This window comes from Heterocephalus glaber, unplaced genomic scaffold (genome assembly GCF_053883595.1).
Source record: "Heterocephalus glaber isolate CG9 unplaced genomic scaffold, H.glaber_assembly_v1.0 deba00001720, whole genome shotgun sequence".
Taxonomy (NCBI): domain Eukaryota; kingdom Metazoa; phylum Chordata; class Mammalia; order Rodentia; family Bathyergidae; genus Heterocephalus; species Heterocephalus glaber.
This window is the reverse complement of record NW_028258433.1, coordinates 10,427,598-10,446,582: the sequence shown is the minus strand read 5'-3', so window position 1 is coordinate 10,446,582 and position 18,985 is coordinate 10,427,598. Positions and strand designations below refer to the sequence as shown.

General features: G+C 33.9%; 1 protein-coding gene across 4 annotated transcripts in view; it reads left to right on the top strand.

The window, feature by feature from the left end:
* The window catches only part of Trpc4 (transient receptor potential cation channel subfamily C member 4), a 246,401-nt gene that overhangs the window by 165,045 nt on the left and 62,371 nt on the right, over window positions 1-18,985 (top strand). For all 4 annotated transcript variants that reach the window (XM_087199594.1, XM_087199595.1, XM_087199591.1 and 1 more), the window contains one exon: window positions 9,792-10,128. In XM_087199594.1, the coding sequence (XP_087055720.1) occupies window positions 9,792-10,128 (337 nt within the window). The remainder of the gene's footprint in view (window positions 1-9,791; window positions 10,129-18,985) is intronic.

Genomic DNA, 18,985 nt, shown 5'->3' with positions numbered 1-18,985 from the left:
CCTAGAATCTACAATTTTTTCTTATAGAGAATATACTTGCACTATGAACACTAGGTGCAAATTTTTAAACTAGAAAACTATATAAAAATGAAAAGATGAAGAAAACACAAATACAAAGTAAATCTGATCCATATTAATTTTATTCACCATGATTGCATTATCTTGAAAATTTTTAGTTTACTTTATTCTTATCTAAATAATATTTTATTTCCTCTCTGTGTGTTGGTGAGGTTTCTTTTATGTGGTTGGATTATGTTTTTTTAAATGTACTTTTCAGCTTTCTCATCATTTTTTTCTTTGCTGCCTTTATGGTTCAGGGCTTTAGTATTTTGAGTAGTTGTCTTTTTTATTCAGTGACACTATATCTCAGTTTGTTTATTTGTAAAATTGAGAATAGAATCAGTAATTTTAACAGTGTATTAATATTTTCAATTCCATAATGCAATGATTCTATAAGTAATCATACTATCAGGCAATGATTCCATAACTAATCTTAAGATCAGGCTTTTGAAACATTTATAAGATTGTTGAAAGAGAAAGATAAGAAGTGTTTAAATATATTTTTCTCTGAATCTATCATAAATGCAAGGCACAAAATTGAATTTGAATCCTTATAATGTTTTAATATGAATTTTTAATGTAATGGCAGGAATTGCGCTAGAATTGGGCAACTATAGGAAGAGATGGGCCTATAAACTAGGTTGCCCGTAATAGTCCTAGAATGTACACAAGATGACATTTCCTGCGACTCACTGTGCAATGGAATAAAGGAGGTAGCAGGTGTAGGCTCCCAGTATGCTTCAGGCAATATGACCAAACTTCTGGAGAGGGCTTTGCTGGAATGGACAATAGGTTTTGTCAGAGAGACAGGTGATCATTCTCTGAAGAAGTTCAATATTCAGAGTAAACTGAGAGAAAGAGAGGAAAACAGAAATAAATGAAGGAAAGTAGACAAGGAAGGAAAGAAGGGAGGGAGAAAAAATGATGAAAGATAAAAAGAAAGTGAGGAAGGAAGTGAGGGATGGAGGGACAGAAGAAGAGATACAGGAGATAATTGAAGTGACTTAATGTACTTTAATTAAACACTAAAAACTCTTCCAAAATAAAAGTTTAACTTCTAATTGCTAATTTGCTAACTGATTTAACCTTTAAAATCATTTTTCTTAAAAAATCAATTAACAATATATAATTTAGGAAATTCTGGTATGCCTACATGGTAGAAAGAAAATGTAAAAACATTATAAAAATTTTTATGAACTATAGTTAACTTTAGTATTATTTTTGGAGTTATTTCAATTCTATTATTAGAGCAAATTTGTAGTGAAAGAATATCCACATAATAGAAACTGGGTGTTCCACATGTGCTACACACTATGGGAAACTTTTTTTTAAATATAACATGGTGTACACTATGCATTTGCTAAGAACAAGTGAGTACTCTCCAACAATTAAAGAAAAAATACTGAGCAAATAGGTAAGTTGTTATGTTTTGGGTCTAGATGTCCCCCCAAAGCCTCTTGTGCTCATAGGCTTGATCAAGAGTGTGTGAAGCTAGAACTGATTCATGATCCAGTACTAGGCTCAAATGCACTAGGATTAATGGTGTGAGTACTACCCACCCTAAGTAGTCTGAATAAGATATAAGGGGCAGGGAAATGCTGTTAAGGCTTTCTTGTTGCCTTAGCTACCATGTGCATGCCATGTTGTTTCTGCTCTGCCATGCCTGTTTGTCATCTCTGCCTTGGAGTAAGCCGATTCTGGACTAAAACCTCTATGAACTGAAAGCCACATAAACCCCTTCCCTTTTAACTTTGGGTGTTGGGTATTTTGTCTCAACAACAACAAAAAAGTAACTAAGACATAAGTAAAAATCAAAGCTAACCTAGTCCTTAGGTAATGGTAGATGTCCCATGAGGATTAAATGCCTTATCTAGGTAATTTCACACACACACCCTCTCTGTATATGTGTGTGTGCTGTAATTTAGATCTTATATTTCCTCCATTGACCAATAGGGCTTGGTTCCCAGCATGGTACTGGTGGGAGATAGTGTAACCTTTCAGAGTCGTAAACTATTTGAAAGTCTTTGGGTCATTAAGGATGGAGTTTAAAGGAGATTGTGGCCTCTTCCTTTTTGTCTTTTGCTCCCTGGTAATGAAGTGTATGGTTTTGTTGCACCATAGACATCTGCCAAGATGTACTACTAGAGACCCAAAGGCAGGGTAACTGATCATGAGCTGAAACCTCTAAAACATGGAGGAAAAATAAATCAATGATGCTCTATCATCTCACAAGATTTTAGCCAGGATGAGAGAAACTTGGAGTCCTATATCTCACCTAAAGTATGTTAAACAACTACTATACCTTTATTTTGTTTTTCCTTGTGTTAATATTTAGTATTTAAATATTTCTTTAACTTGGAAAGACTTGTGAGATGGTAGCAAATGCTGGTTTTATAATGTTTTTCCTAAAAGTTTCTTTAAATGTCTTCAACTAAGATTTTTTCTCTGTGCTAATGTTTATTCCTATTAAAAATAAATTTTTCCATGAGGAATGAAAAATAGAAAGAAGATATAGGCTACAATTTAAGAAATGCCTATTATTAAGACCGTGTGAAAAAAATTAATAGAATTATTAAAAGGAACAGATCTTGATGATCTATATCACCATTTTTCTATATTTGGCCTACATACAAGAAAGAAATCTTTTTGAATTTTGAATGACCGGATTTGACCAGGAAAAAAAAAGTGTCATAAGAAGAGCTATTCTGTGGATTATAAAATTTAACCATACTACATACAGAGCTTGAAATTTACTTAAATACATTACTTCCAAGATAAGGAAAAGTACATTCCTGCTGATCCTACAATGAGGAAGTAATGTTTTATTTTGTCTTATCAGTATTAACACATTCTCATGAATTGTATTCAATTTATTGCATGTTCCTTTCCCTACTATATACCTTGATGAGTAGTCATAAAAGACAAGATGAAGAGAAACAGTTGTATAAGAAACCACATTTCTTCTTATCTGTGTTATTGAACACCTCTACTATTGAACTGCTCTTTTAAGAATTCATCTAATTTCTTTCTTTTTTTATTCACCGAGTTTATTGATACATTTTTAAGTATACAATATGATGATATTCATCATTAGGAATTTGTACTTTACATGATATATCTTGCTTCATATTTTTCCCCATTCCTCTGCCCTCCCCAAGACTTTATTTCCAATTTTTCTTTCCTTTTATTTATTCCTTTCCCTTCTCTCCTTTCCCTACCCCTTCCACTTCAACTTCCCCTTTGGGCCTTTTCTTCCTATTTCAAATTAATTATTGCACATTTTGATCCTTATTTACACATTCAGTTTCTCACATCATAGAAACTATTTGGTATTTACATGTGTGTCCTATTTATTTCACTTAAGAGTGTGGCCTCAATGTGCATCAATTTAGCTATAAATGACTAGTTTCTCATTCTTGATGGCTGACTAGTACTCCATTTTATGGAAAAAGCACATCTTCTTTATCCAAACTCCAGTTAATGGGCAATTGAGCTGTTTCCAAGTTTTAACTATTAAAAACTGTGCCACTATAAACATGGCTGTTCATATACCACTTAGGTATGATTCTTTTAATTCTTTTGAGAAGATATGCAGCAGGGGAATAACTGGGTCAAATGGGACCTCTCATGCTAATTTTTTGAGGTATCTCCATACTGATTTCCATAGTGATTGCACCAGTCTACACTCCCACCAACAATGGAAAAGGGTTCCTTTTTCCAACAACCCCACCAGCACTTGTTATTGGTTGCTTTCTTGATAGCAGCCATTCTTTCTGGGATAAGCATTGTTTTCATTTGCATCTCTCAAATGACCAGTGATGTTGAACATTTTTTCATAGGTTTATTTGCTATTTCTATTTGTTTGAGAAATCCTGTTCATTTCAGATACCTATTTTTGGATTGGGTCTTTAAATTTGGAAGATCTTATTTTTTTTAAAGTTCTTTATATATTCTAGATAGTAGACCTTTGTCTGAGGAATAGCTGGTAACAATTTTTTCCACATTGTGGATTGTCTGTTCATGCTGTTGATGTTTTCTCTTGCTGTGCAGAAACTTTTTTAATAACACAAGATCCCTGTTGTGGATTCTTTGTGCTAGTTCATGTGCAACTGAGGTTTCTTTCATGAAATCTTTTCCTACGCTAATGTCTTCAAGAGTTCTACCTAATCTCTTTTCCAGCCAATTTAGTGTTTCTGTTTTAATGTTTCCATTTTTGATCCATTTTTATTTTAGTTTATTCCATGGTGAGAGATATAGGTCTAGTTTTAATCTTCCGTAAAGGTGAAACCTAATTTTTTCCAGCACCATTTATTAACTAGGATATTTTTCCTCCAGTGAGGGTCGTTCGCTCCTTTGTCAAAGATAAGGTGGCTGAGTATGTCTGAGGTTGTTTCTGCATCTTCTAATCTGTTCTGCTGGTCCTCGGGTCTGTTTCTTTGTCAGTACCATGTTGATTTTATCATAGTAGCTTTGTATTTTACTTTTAAGTTGGGAATTGTGATACCCCCTACCTTGTCTTCATTGCCTAGAATTCCTTTTGCTATTCTAGGTCTCTTCTTATTCCAAACGAATTTTTGGATTGTTTTCTCAAGTTCTGTGCTGCTGGAATTTCAATTGAGATTGCATTGAATCTACATAGCAGTATTGGAAATGTGGCCATTTTCACTATATTGGTTCTTCCTATCCAGGAGCAAGGCATGTCTTTCCATTTTCTGATATCCTCTTCAATCTCTTTTTTCAGAGTGCTGTAGTTTTCAGAGAAGTGGTTTTTGATTTCTTTCATTAGATTGATTAGGAGGTATTTCATTTTTTTTGGATGCTATCGTGAAAGTAGTTGTTTCTCCAGTTCCTCTCTCATTGAGTCTGTTGTTCATGTACAGGAAGGCTATTTATTTTTGTTTGTTGACCTTGTACACAACTACTCTACTGAATTTATTATGTCTAGAAAACTTTTGGTGTTCTTGGGGTCTTCTATACAGAGTATCATGTCATCTGAAAATAATGACAATTTAACTTCTTCATTTCCTATCTTTATTCCTTTTATTTCTTACTCTTGTCTAATTGCTGTGACTAATATTTCCAAAACTGTATTGAAGAGGAGAGGTGATACTGGAAATCCTTGTCTTGTTCCTGATTTTAGCATAAAGAATCTCAGTTTTGACCATTTCACATGATGTTGGAAGTTGGTTTTTCACAGATGGCTTTTATCAGGTTGAGACAGAGACCATCTATTCAAATTTTCTGTGGGTTTTTTAACATGAATATGTTTTGGATTTTATTGAAGACTTTTTCTGCATCTATTGAGATGATCATATGGTTTTTGTCCTTGTCTCTATTAATATAGTGTATTACTTTTACTGATTTGTGTATTTTGAACCATTCCTGCATCCCTGGGATAAATCCCATTTGGTCATGGTGTATGATATTCTGCATTTTGTTTTCCAGTATCTTATTGAGAATTTTTGCATTAGGGATATTGGCCTATAGTTTGCTTTTTTGAGTGGGTCTTTCTCTTTTTAGGATCAGGGTGATAGTTGCTTCCAGGAACGAATTTAGGAGTATTGCTTCCTTTTCAATTTCATTGAAGAGTTTACACAGTAGTGACAATAGTTCTTCTCTAAATGTCTTGTAGAATTCAGCAGTGAGGACATCAGGACTCTGGCTTTTCTTTATTGGTAAGATTTTAATTATGTTTTCCATTTCATTGATGGAAATTGGATTGTTTAGAATTTTTAGGTCTTCTTCATTCAGCTTTGGTAGTTCATATGGATCTAGAAACCTGTCCATTTCTTCTGTGTTTTCCATCTTACTGGCATATAGGTTTTCAAAGTAGGTATTGATGATCCTTTGGATTTCTGCTGGTTCTGTTGTAATTTCACCCTTTCATTCCTAATTGCATGGATTTGGGCCTTTTCTTTCTTTTTCTTGATAAGGTTGGCTAATGGTTTGTCAATTTTCTTTATTCTTTCAAAGAACCACCTCCTTACTTCATTGATGTTTCTTAGTCTCCATTGCATTGATTTCTGCTCTACTCTTTATAATTGCCTTCCTTATATGAGCTCTGGGTTTGTCTTGCTCTTCTTTTTCTAGAAGCATGAGGTTCAGCATTAGCCTGTTTGTTTGAGCTCTCTGTTTTCCTAATATGAATATTCACTGCTATGAATTTCCCTCTCAAGACTGCTTTCATAGCGTCCTGTAAATTCCAAAATGTTGTATTGGCATTGTCATTTAATTGTAGAAACTGTCTAATTTCTTCTTTAATTTCCTCTGTGACCCATTGGTTCTTCAGGAGTACATTGTTCAATTTCCACATGTTTGTGAAATTCTTGTAGTTTCTTTTGCTACTGATCTCCAATTTCTTTGCACTATGATGTGATAATTTACAGGGAATAACTTCAATTCTTTTGTATTTACTTAAGCATGTTCTATGTGCAAGTATGTGGTCTATTCTGGACAGCAACCCTTTTGCACCTGAAAAGAATGTGTATTCTGATTTTGTGTGGTGGAACACTCTGTAAACATCTGTTAAGTCCATTTGGTCAAGAATTTGGTTGAGTTCTAGTATTTCATTGTTTATTTTTTCTGTAGTTGATCTATTTGTGACACTGGGGTGTTGAGCTTGCCCACTACTATTGTATTAGTTCTTGTTTGATTTTTCATGTCCATTAATATTTGTTTTATATAGTTGGGTGCACTAGTATTTGGTACACATATATTTATGATTGTCATCTCTTTCTCTTGAATTGTTCCCTTTACAAGGATGTAGTGGCCTTCTTTATCTCTATTCATTAATGTTCATTTGAAATCCATTTGATCTGCAAAGAGGATAGCTATTCTTGCTTTTTTTCCAGGCTCCTGTCACATGGAACATCGTTTTCCACCCTTTAACTTTCAGTCTGTGAGTTTCTTTTCTAATTAAGTGTCTTTCTCATATGTAGCATTCTGCCAGTCTATTTCTTTTAATTGTTGAATTGAGACCATTAATATTGATGGTTATAACTAATATGTATTGACTTATCCTTGTCATGACCTTTTCCTGTTGTTGGATTCTCCCCCTTTACATTCAATGTATTGTCTTGCCTGATGGATTCATTCTGTTGGGCTTCATGGGGGTGTGACTCTCATTGTCATTTTCTAGAATATTGTTTAAAATTTTTTATAGTGCTGATTTGGTATTCATGAAGTTCCTCGGTGTTCTTTGTCATGCCAGTATCTTATTTCTCCATTGATTTTGAAAGATAGTTTTGCAGGGCACATCAATACAGAGTGAAAGTTTTAGGGATTGAAATACTTCACTTCAGGTTCTTCTTGCCTTGAAGGTGTGTGTTGAGAAGTCTGCTGTGATTCTGATGGACTTTCCTTTGTATGAGATTGGTTTCTTTGAACTGCTTGTAGAATTTTGTTCTTCTGTTGGATTTCTGGAATCTTGACTATTATATGGCTAGGTGTAGTTTTTTTTGTTTTTCATATATATATATATATATATATATATATATATATTTTTTTTTTTTTTTTTTTTTTTTTTTTTTTTTTTGTACCGGGGATTGAACTCAGGTCCTTGCACTTTCAGGGCAGGTGGCAGAACCACTAAGCTAAATCTCTGACCTTTTTTTTTTTTAACCATAGCTAGTTGGAGTCCTAAATGACTCACTTATCTGTACGTCAAATTATTTTCCTCTGCTTGGGAAGTTTTCTGCCTTTACTTCTGTAAACAGTTATTTATGTCATTTTCACTATCTCCTGTTTCTTCATTGACTCTGATCAGACTCTGATCTGAAATCATTCTCATGGTCACTTGCTATTTTTAAGAAATCTTTCTTTTCCTGGTCACTAATCACAATCACAATCCTGTCTTCTACATGTGATATTGCGTCCTCACATTGTCTCATTCTGCTGCATAAACTTTCAATGGATTTTTTTATGTCCTGGATATCTGTTTGCATCTGTTTAATGGATTCCATTTGTTTCCTATGCTGGAATTCCATCATGTTCCTCAGCTCCTCTATTTTTTTATCTGTGGCTGCTCTAGAGTTATTAATCATGTCTTTCACTGTGGACACAATATCTGTTGCTATCTGAGAAATTATTTCTGATTTTATATTTTCAGATCCTCTTTCATTGCCAGTTTAAGGAGTCCAAGTGGTTGTTTCACAATGTTCGATCTCGTTGCCCATTGGGGTTGCCTTTAGTGATGTGGAAGTCTGGTTTTGAGTCTTCTTTAGGTGTCTTCTCATTTCAACCAATGCAGTCTACTGTGCCTTTATTGAGGTGACTCTTTGGTGTCCTAGTGGGCTTCAATTCTGAACAAGCCTCAGAAAGGCCTTCTCTCTACTCACTACTCTTCTAACTGCTGCACTAATTCTGGTGTTATCTGGGTAGCTTTCTGGCTGAGGCCTGTGTGCCTGTTCAGCTGTTGTCTGGGCAGGCATCTAATTTCTTTTTTCATCATCTGGCATGGTGTCTTTTGTGTTTATCCAGGGCTGTTTGTCTGCTTAACACCAAAAAAGGGAAAGAGCAAATTCTTCCCCTAAGGAGGTACAGACATGATTAAGAAATAAAGAACAAAAATGAGAAATATTGGGAGGGTTGAATGCCTTTGAAAGAACCAAGTATGTGGTTTGCTTGTAGACTAAACCTGTTTCATTATCCCAAAAGAATTTTCTTGAATCCCTTAGAAGGGATTGAAATTTTTTTCAATCAAAACTACTCATAGAATTTTCTTATACTTACTGCAGATTTGCTCACTGGTGCAGGCTACTGCTCTTCCCTCATATTTTCCATGGATTAACTCCATCTTCCCTCTTTCCCTGTGTGCATAAATACTTATTGGGAAGCTCCCTTGACCATCCCATTTGGAAAAGAAAACATCCTCTTAATTCCTATAATCCTGAGCTGTCAATCCCAATGAGAAAGGTAGTGTGCACAAAACAATAATTCTGAACAAGATTTTAAATATGTCATCATTTACTAGATCTATAACCTTGGATAAATCTAGAGACTGCTTATAATCACTTCTCTCCTCATCCTGAAAATAAATTAAATAATATCTATTTTACAGCTCAAACATGTTACTGGGGTAAAGTGGTGTAATGTTTGGGAAATGTTTTGTATGTAGCAATTGATTATACTTAGGCATCAGTTCCAACAAATTTAGTGTGATTATTTACATTCTAGTGATCTAACACTATTCATTCATGTCTTTCTTAGTGAATGAATGCAGTTAAATGTATATATACTCTTTGGTGGTGAAAATAATACATGTTTATAATAGACAACATTTAGTTCATTCAGCTATCAAAATGAAAATTAAGTGTAATGACAAAACAAAAAAATAACTAAGTCAAGAAATAGTGATATTAACATTTTAATTTTGTATTGTCTTACACTATCTTTATTTATGTATGTAGATATGTATAGTTTTATAAACTGCTTAGTTCATTCATCATTTTCTATGTATATTCCTATTCCCTGGTTCTCTTTCATGTCCTCCAGCCCAGCTACAGCACTTTGATTTTGTAGTAAGCTACATGCATATGACTGTACCGTGCATAAAACAAGTGTTTAATAATTTGACTCTATTCATAGAATGACTTTAAACACTTTGATTGCCTGAATCTAAAATTAAATAACACAGAACATCTGTCTTTAAAGACTGCTCCGTTCTTACTGAGGAGTCCAACCAATATATGCAAAACTGACTTACTTTTCTTTTTCCTTTTCTTTCCATATAGTTTGTTGCCCAGCCCAACTGTCAGCAGCTGCTTGCATCTCGTTGGTATGATGAGTTCCCAGGTTGGAGGAGAAGACACTGGGCAGTGAAGATGGTGACATGTTTCATAATAGGACTTCTTTTTCCTGTTTTCTCTGTGTGCTACCTGATAGCTCCTAAAAGCCCACTTGGACTATTCATCAGAAAGCCATTTATCAAGTTTATCTGCCACACAGCCTCCTATTTGACTTTTTTGTTCTTGCTGCTGCTTGCCTCTCAGCACATCGACAGGTCAGACTTGAACAGGCAAGGTCCACCACCAACCATCGTCGAGTGGATGATATTACCATGGGTCCTGGGTAAATGTGTTACTATAGAAAATATAATAAAAACCTGTTACTGCCATGGAATTTTGTTGCTTAGAAAATAAAATCCACTACAGTTTAGGACATAAGAATGCTTAAAATAGGTCTGACCATGGTAGTTCTAGGCCTTATCCTCAGATCTAAATGTTTTGCAAGTTGTGGTGGGTGGACCTGTTCCCAAATGGAACCTATGAAGAAAAACCTTAAGTTTTAGAATTCCAAAATTTATTGACTTCATGCCCCACAAGTGATTCTCTGGATTTCTTTGTTTCTCTTTTAAAGGTTTTCAACATGTTTCATTGGCCATATATAATCATCCTACTTTTCTTAATTTCTGAAAAATAAGAATAAATCACTCTGAGGAATTTGTGATTCTATGCAGAAAGTAACTGCAATCATTTTTGACAATCAACCCACTTAAATTGATCTTTGAAATGTCTATTTTTTATTAATAGTAAGAAATGATGTTATAGAATATTTTCCAACTCTCTGTGTCCTTATCAAAGAAGGAAAATTACTGAAGATCTTCTGTAAGTTATAGTAAGATAGAAAGCCTTATTTAGTGAAAACCTTATTTTCTCTTTCTCTTCTTGTAGATGCCTTGGTTAAAATTTACATTTTAATTATTCTTTCTTGTATCCTACTGTGGCTTGCTAAATAATTATATTTTCTCAATTTAGCTCATCACTTAAAACCTCTCTGGTATCACATCCATCTCATTAGAAAATATATGATAAATTTCCTGATTCATAATCTTGGAAGATCAGTTTGGATTAACTTCAAAACTACTGAGGGGACTATAAAATGAGGGAAACCCAGGGAAAAATATAGCCTATCTAAATCTGAGATAGATCTAATATTCATTTCTAAAGATTATAAGTACTCCAAGTAATAGAATAAGAACAGTTCATAGTAACAAAATTTAATGCATTTTAAATGTTACTAAGATTTTTTAAAAAAACTTTTCATGTGAACATTACTTTAGAGTAGATTCTAATTAATCTGAAGTGTGTAAAGTGTGATGTTGCTTTAACTGTGTCCTTTTGAATAAAATAATTATAACATTGTCTTTGATATTGAAGATAAAATGATTCTGCCTATTTCCACTTAAATTGAGCATTACACGTGTGGAATAATTTTTAATGTGAGTTTTTTTCAGAGAAAATTTGTTTGGAACAATTCTAATAGAAGTGTTTAGGAGGTTCAGTCACCTGAATTACATTTCTGAAAATTCTAATGTCCTCAATAGAACATAGAATATTTAATTTAGAAAACATTGTAGATACAGTGCAGCATAAACAGTTATATTACTGCTAAATGGAATTGTGTTAAGTACTTTGTATCCAGTAAATGCAGTGCAATGTGATTGCGATATGAGAGAAAAACAAAAGAAGCAAACAAGCCAAAGGTCCTTGCTCTTACAAAGCCTAAATTTTACTAGAAGAAATGTATAGTAAGTAAACAAATAGATCCATGGTCATAGTGACAGAAAATGGGAAATAATATAAAAATAGAAACTCTAAACTTTAAATAACTGCACAATTAAAGTAATCATTGGCTGCTTCCTACATGTAAACTTTGTAGCAGAATAGCCTTGAAAGTTGTCTGAAAGAAACCACATCCAAACCACAGTGGCATGATTAAAGAAGGTACTATAGACTTAATGGTGTGAAATGTCTGCTACTGGTAACATTTTCTCAGGATATTTTCAGTGTAAGGAACTAACTCATCTAGGAACTTTTAGGATGAAAAACTATTTCCTAGAATAAGAAAAAAGGTGCCTGTTAATGATTATCTTACTTAAACAACAGGGCATGTGAAAAAGTGTTTATATATTAAGTATAATTGTCAAAATAATTATATTGTTCAGCAAGTCTGGTGAATTGTGAATGCCTCATAATTAAGACTGAATTCTTAGGGCTTTAACAGATCTATGACTATAAGGGGTATACTCTATGTTACTGAACTGTTGTGAAAAAGTCATCTATACTAGAATACATGGAACAAATCTAGCACTAGGAAACTATGAAATTATAGGCAATAATGAATTCTCTGTATTTTCAGTACCATCACCTATAAAATGAAAGATTTAGAGTAGATGATATCTGAAGACCCCCCTGAATCCTATCATCCTGTCTGCTGAGCTCTGATTATTAGGGACGGAAAATTGTTCTTTATGGTGCTAAAGACATCAGGGAAGGGATGCTTTAAACTTTTACCAAATATGATATAAACAAAAGTCATGCTGTGATTTGATGACTATATTAATGATCATCTGTTTTTCCACCGTGTTATTCTATCTGATAAAGTGATCATGCTCACAAGTTTCAGCTCCTTAATAAGACATTTCATATTACACCAATTATAATTTTTTTTACTATAAAAACAAGATTGAATGACTTGTTCAACCTTGTTCAATAGAAAGGATGTGGGTTGTTAGAATTAATATTTGTAGTGAGAGGTTGGAACTCTGTTCATGGGTTTCCTAAATCTTGAACTGACTTAGATTTTCAATCCATGATACCTCTGTGAACTACATGTTATGTAAAGTATTATCATTTTATTTGTGCTAACTTTGCTTAACCTACATTTTCAGAGGCTATCCCCCACATCTGTGATTATTTCCTTTATAAAAAGTACTCACTTTTATATCACCTATTTAGTTTACCCCATTGAAAAGACTTTTTTTATATATTTATATCATAAATTTTCACTTTTTCAAAAAGTTCTGACTTTATTTTAGAGCTCATCCTTTCAAATCAATCCTTTTTATCTCAAGAAGTATGATTTTCTGAAAGAATTTATGTTCTTTTATGCCTTTTATACCTTTGCTATTTTACCCATAAGAATTACCCTCAATCTCATGGTATCTTGTCATGTAGTGCAATGATAGAATAATATTTCTATATTTTCTTCATAGTCTTTCCTATTGAAATTCAATGTTGTATTAACTATTGAAATTGAAATCTGTTGAGTATTATACCTTTAGAAATCCATCTACAATGACTCTTACATCTCTCACAGTGACATCATTGGTAAGATAACCCATCAAGATTTTAAAATTATTTTTACTTCAGACTTACTTGCATTGAATGTTCCTAAAACTTTTTTCCTATTAACGAACATGCAAACATTTTTTGTTTGTCTCTAGTCAAGATGACTTTTTAGCATATAATTAGGGCCGGGAATTTAGCTCAGTGGTTCCAGTGCCTGCCTCTCAAGCTCAAGGTCCCGAGTTCGATCCCCAGTACCAAAAAAAAAAAATCCAAACACCTCATACAAGGATCAAACTTATGATTTTGGTCATCTTGACCTACAATTCTAAGCAATAGAGAGAACTAATGATAAATAATTCTGTTAGAACTTTCTCAATAGCTAGGTAACTCCAGACAGAGAGGTACCAATATACATCTCAGACTGTGTAATCACGCATTCAAACTAAAAAAGCAAAATGCTTGTGTGATCACACATTCATATGTGTCTGATGAACTGTACTTTCAATAGCCTAGAAAGGAAATTGTCAAAGAACTGAACAATAATTAGAAGCAACCCAGGGTATGAGTTTTCTATACTTTCCTGCACTGGGACTCAAGCTTGGAACTTATTCAGTGTTGATTTTCTCATATAATATTAGGTATATAATATCAATAGAATATTTATTTGAAAAATGTGTTTTTATAAGAATATTTATGTACATGCCGGGGATTTAGCTCAGTGGTTCTGTTGCTTGCCTCACAAGCGCAAGGACCTGAGTTTGATCTCCGGTACCAACAACAACAACAACAACAAAAGAATATTTGTGTACAAAGTAAATAAAGCATATTATATGCATTATGAAAAATCATCCAAATTCTAAAAGTAGTTTTATCTTAAATAGAAGTTGTTTCTGCAGATAATACAACATAAAATATTAATAATAATAGTAATAAACCTAAGGATCCTAGTTTTCAGGCTTTCACAGTCTACTTTAAATTTTTCCTTAAAACTCATTATAATTAAATTAAGAATGAGATGCGTTTCACAGCATATTCCCCTAAACAAAGAAATGTATGTATATATAAAATTTCCAAGTGTAGACTTATGTAATCAACTTAGAGAAAACAATTACAAAATTAATAATATTGTTTTAGAAAGAAAGTAGAACTTTGATGAAGGTTGTTACATTAACAAAGCAGGAAATACTTGTTCCCCGTGAGAAACAAATCAGCAGCTGAAGTGACTTGACATTACGTGTATGCCTAAGAATACACCACAATTAAATAGTATGTAAATCTATGCACACTGAGCATGATGATGAGAAGGGTGAACTGAGGAGAAGATGGAAAGGGAGGAAGAGCGGAAAGCTGAGCCAAAAATAGCTTCTATTAAATTCATAGGCATCAAGTAAGAAGTGCTCATAATATCCATCTTGCCTCTAACACATACTATTTAGCAGTTTTTCTTTAGCAACATTGGCTTCTCATTTCTATCATTTATTTTAAATTTTTTAATTTGAAAAGGTTGATATAAACAAGCCTGAAAAATTTAGCAAGGCCCACCAAATGAAAGATGTGAAATGAAAAGTGGTGATCACATTTTCATGGAGACATTCATAGGGACAAATATCATGCATACTTATTTTTCTTTTCTTATGATATCTTATCTTATTTTGGTCCCGAGGAGTGAACACAAGGCCTTTCACATGCTAAGCATAAGCTCTACCACTGAGGTACACCAGCAGACACTCATTTTTTCATCTTTTGTATGATAGTTATTAAGATAGGCTTCAACTATTCACAATTTTATCTTCACCCCTGAATTACCTATGCACTCGAGCTTCCTGAAATGATATACTTGCCAAGTGTGGTGGCAGTTGGGAGGAAGATCGCTGCAAGTTCAAGACCAGCCTGGGCTACATAGTGGGCTACAAGATCAGCCTAAACTATATAACGAGATTCTGCCTTAAAAAACAAAAAAACAGGCCTGGAGATTTAGTTCAGTGGTTCCGGCGCCTGCCTCGCAAGTGCAAGGTCCCAGGTTGGATCCCCAGTACCAAAAAACAAAACAAAACAAAAAAACAAACAAACTAAAAAAGATATTCTTGTAATTGTAGGAAACCAACCTACAATTTTCACTAACTCCTTCCCTTGGCATAGTCCACAAACAATCACAGCAAACTAGCTGCAGACACACAGTCCCAAACATAGCTGCAGAACATCCAGATATTAATTTAAAAGAAATATTTTAATCTTCAAGGAAATCATATTATCATTGCAGTATGATACATGATCTTCATTTTCCTGTGTAATTGTGGGGAAAGATACTTTAAGCTTACTTTTCTTGAGCTATAGATACTAGCACAGTAACATCTCAAGCAATGTAGTATTTATAAAGATTTAAGTTGTTGTATATGTCCCTCTAATACTGAGTAAATGACTTTTTTTAGGTGGTGATAACATAATACATACCTAATATACTCAAACTGAAATCTATAGACTTTCAGAAAATGTTTGGCAGCATGGTTCCAATGGTTCAAAAAAGATGGAAAATGATAATCACATTGCAAGAAAAAAAAAGGAAGAAAGAAAGAAAAGAAAAAAGGAAGGGATCAAAGTGAAAGACTAGAGGAATACCTGACTTAGTTTTCATTAGTGTGGAATAACAATAATAATGGTAGTGGTAGTAGTAATAATGGCAGAAACAAGAAAGTTTGGCAAGTCCTGAGTGATTTAAATGTATTTTCTTATGTGAACTTCTGTCACTGTACTCCATTTAACTATATTCAGTGATGTTAAAATCTCATTTCACAGAGAGGAATCAAACTTTGAGAAACTAAATCCCTTGTCCAGTCAAGATCAAAAAGTTTGATATACTCAATTCAAAATCCAGAACTTGCAAAACTAGAACCTTTATTCTCTAGAAAACAATGTGCCAAAAGTCAAACAGGCATTACTAGAGAAGGCAAGAATTATCCAAAGACCTAAATCTCCATACTTAGACTTCTTTGCCTCAGTCTGCCATCTTAGATTTTTTACACAGATTAAATTCAAGTGGATTGTATACGATTCATTAAAGTGTAACTCCCTAAGGTCCACATTTGTTATGTTTTAATATTGAAAAATCACATTTGGCAAAACACTAAACTTATCACTAATTACCACCACCCTCACCTCACCACTGCTATCTATTATCATGTGTCTAATACTGAAATGAACCATCTATTCCAAGAAAGAAAGAATAAAGTCCTGTGATGTTACCTTGAGATGTTTCCTTTTTGGTTTCCATGTATCAGTTACTTAGATCTAAGTTTAAATTCTTTTGTTTCTAAGGACATTAATTTTTTAATCTTTCATTGGTGTATGTATGTGTACATTTAAGAAGTGTTTAGGAAAATGTGAAGATATAAATATACCTCATTGTACTTATTTGTTTTTAAAATGTGCTGAAGTTCGTGTTTAGTAAAAAATGGTAATCTTCATAATGGTAAAATTAAAATTTACTCATTTGAAAATATATGTTGAGCAACCCCTGCTACTCATTGAAAAGGTGACTTAAGCAAAGACTTAGAGAACTATTTATCCATTATTTTCTCATTAGCATAAATATTTTATGCTTTAGTTTTCATGGAAAATTTCAAATTAAACAGAAATTTTATAGAAAGAATGTTTCTTCATGGATAGAAACTTTCCACTTGATTTTTAAGTAACTATGTTTAGCTCATAAACTATCACGTAATCCACAATTCTGAAGTTATATAGTCTAATCTTAATCTAAAACTAACATAGTATCATTTCTTAGTAAGCTTTCAAAATATGTACTTCCTTAATTCTATATCCTTATTTTTTTCCCTCTGATGTTATAATAATGACATCAAAACCGTAATGGTATTGTTTTTAAAATATCTTCAAATTAAGAATAAAACATTCATGCCGGGGATTTAGCTCAGTGGTGCCACTGCCTACCTTGAAAGCTCAAGGTCCTGAGTTTGATCCTCAGTACCAAAAAAAAAAAAAAAAGAAGAAAACATTGTCTCATTGAGTTGGCTGACTATATGATAATCACTGAGTTCTTAGGAGAAATCAAGGTTTTGAATTATGATCTTGGTTGTTATGTTTGGAAATTGCAGATGTACTTAATATTCAAGAATAAGAAACAATCCCAGAATTCAATTTTCGTGTGAGTTCCATATGTATGTAACAATTTTACTAAGAATCAACTCATGAGAAGCTAAACATAAAATGGTTTTAATTTTTCCAACCACTCTCAAATATTCTTTCCCTATTCCTTAAGGATATTATTGTTTGAAATCAATTTTCCGAAACTTTATTTTTAAAACTCAGCCTAATTCATTTTAAGTTAAAAATTTATAATCAACTTCAAGATTGTCTCTTCCCAACAAAGGCCTGATGCTGTAGCTTAAAGGACCTAGAATGTCTATTTTTGCTAATAAAATTCTTCAATTCCAACATGGGATAAAATGAGGTACACATTCTTAATGTTCTCTCCATTCCCACTGCTTTAGGGAAGAGGGTTGTTAGGACAAGTTAAACATCTTAATTACTTAACTGGCAACCGGGCCACTATTCTCTTGAATGTCCCAAATCACTGGGGAATACTGAGTAGGCTGTGGGACCTGTGCTGACAGGCTGACTCTCATGGAGGTGCATGGGGGCTCTGCAGAGGGGCCTACTGTGCCCCCACAGTGCACCATCCTCTGAACTAGAGACTCTACTCAGCCTGACATCCTCCAACTCTTCAACTCCTTTAAAATAGTCAATCCCTATTGAGGTCCTGTGGCCTGATCAAGTCCCTCCTGAGCACTGGAAAGATGACTCACACCCAGCCCTTTCTTGTAGCAGGTAACAGACGCCACAAGAACATCTCAGAATCTGGCCAACCAAACTGCAAAAGGTCAGGCTGCTCCAGCAGCCCAACTGCTGAGTCCCACTGTTTTTCCATTTTTCCTAACAGGTTAGACTCAGGAAGAGATAAGCAAGCCTGTTGCTGCCCAAGTAGATGTCCATCAGGGAGTAAGGTACCAGTTTTTCTTTGTTGTAGGAATTCTCAGACTTGATGTAGATTTTCTTGAATTAAGGAGGTAGTAGTATTAGTGTGTGATCATGCTCATCTCTCTCTGGTGTTTATTCCCTCATAGCACAAAAACTGGGCTTTCCCGATCTCATGGGTTTTCTGCTGTCTTCCCCTTGTTTCCTCTGCATAGCTCGTGGAGATGGAGAGGTAGGCATTTGATAATGTGTAGTGCTTAACGGCTCTTAGCAAGCCCCAGAAGGAAATAGTTGGTTATAATTTTTTAAAAATTGTCTTCAGAAGGTGATATTAGGGTCATTGTCTTCCTCTTTATTTAGGTTTAAACATAATTCTCAGACCACAGGAGCTGCCTTTTAACTTCTTGGCTCTTGGGGTTTCGGTATAATGTTATTCTCTGCTAAGGAAATAAGGAGCAGTATTGAGATTCCTTTTTCAATGGAAACAGAATTCTGACTAGAAAGCAATTTTTATTCCCTGATTTGAAAAAGAAAACAAAACAAAATCCATGAGAGGAGTTCTTTGTGCTCTTTTTATCTTCATTGATTTGGTGCCACAGGTAGGAATTCAGAGACTTCCAAGGTCAGATTGCTAACAGCTTTGGGGCTTGAATAGCAAGCTATAGGTGAAAAGGTGACTTGCTTCTGGTTTGGGGTTGTTGTTTATTATTTGTGTTAAGTACCAGCAGCAACAGAGGGTGAGGCAAAAGATCTGTTTACACAGATCTGTTACAAAACTCTCACTTGAGATTGACTCTGTTAAATATGGCATCTGAGAACCAACTACTCTGTCTCATCTTCATAGCCAGTTTCATAGAATTTAATAG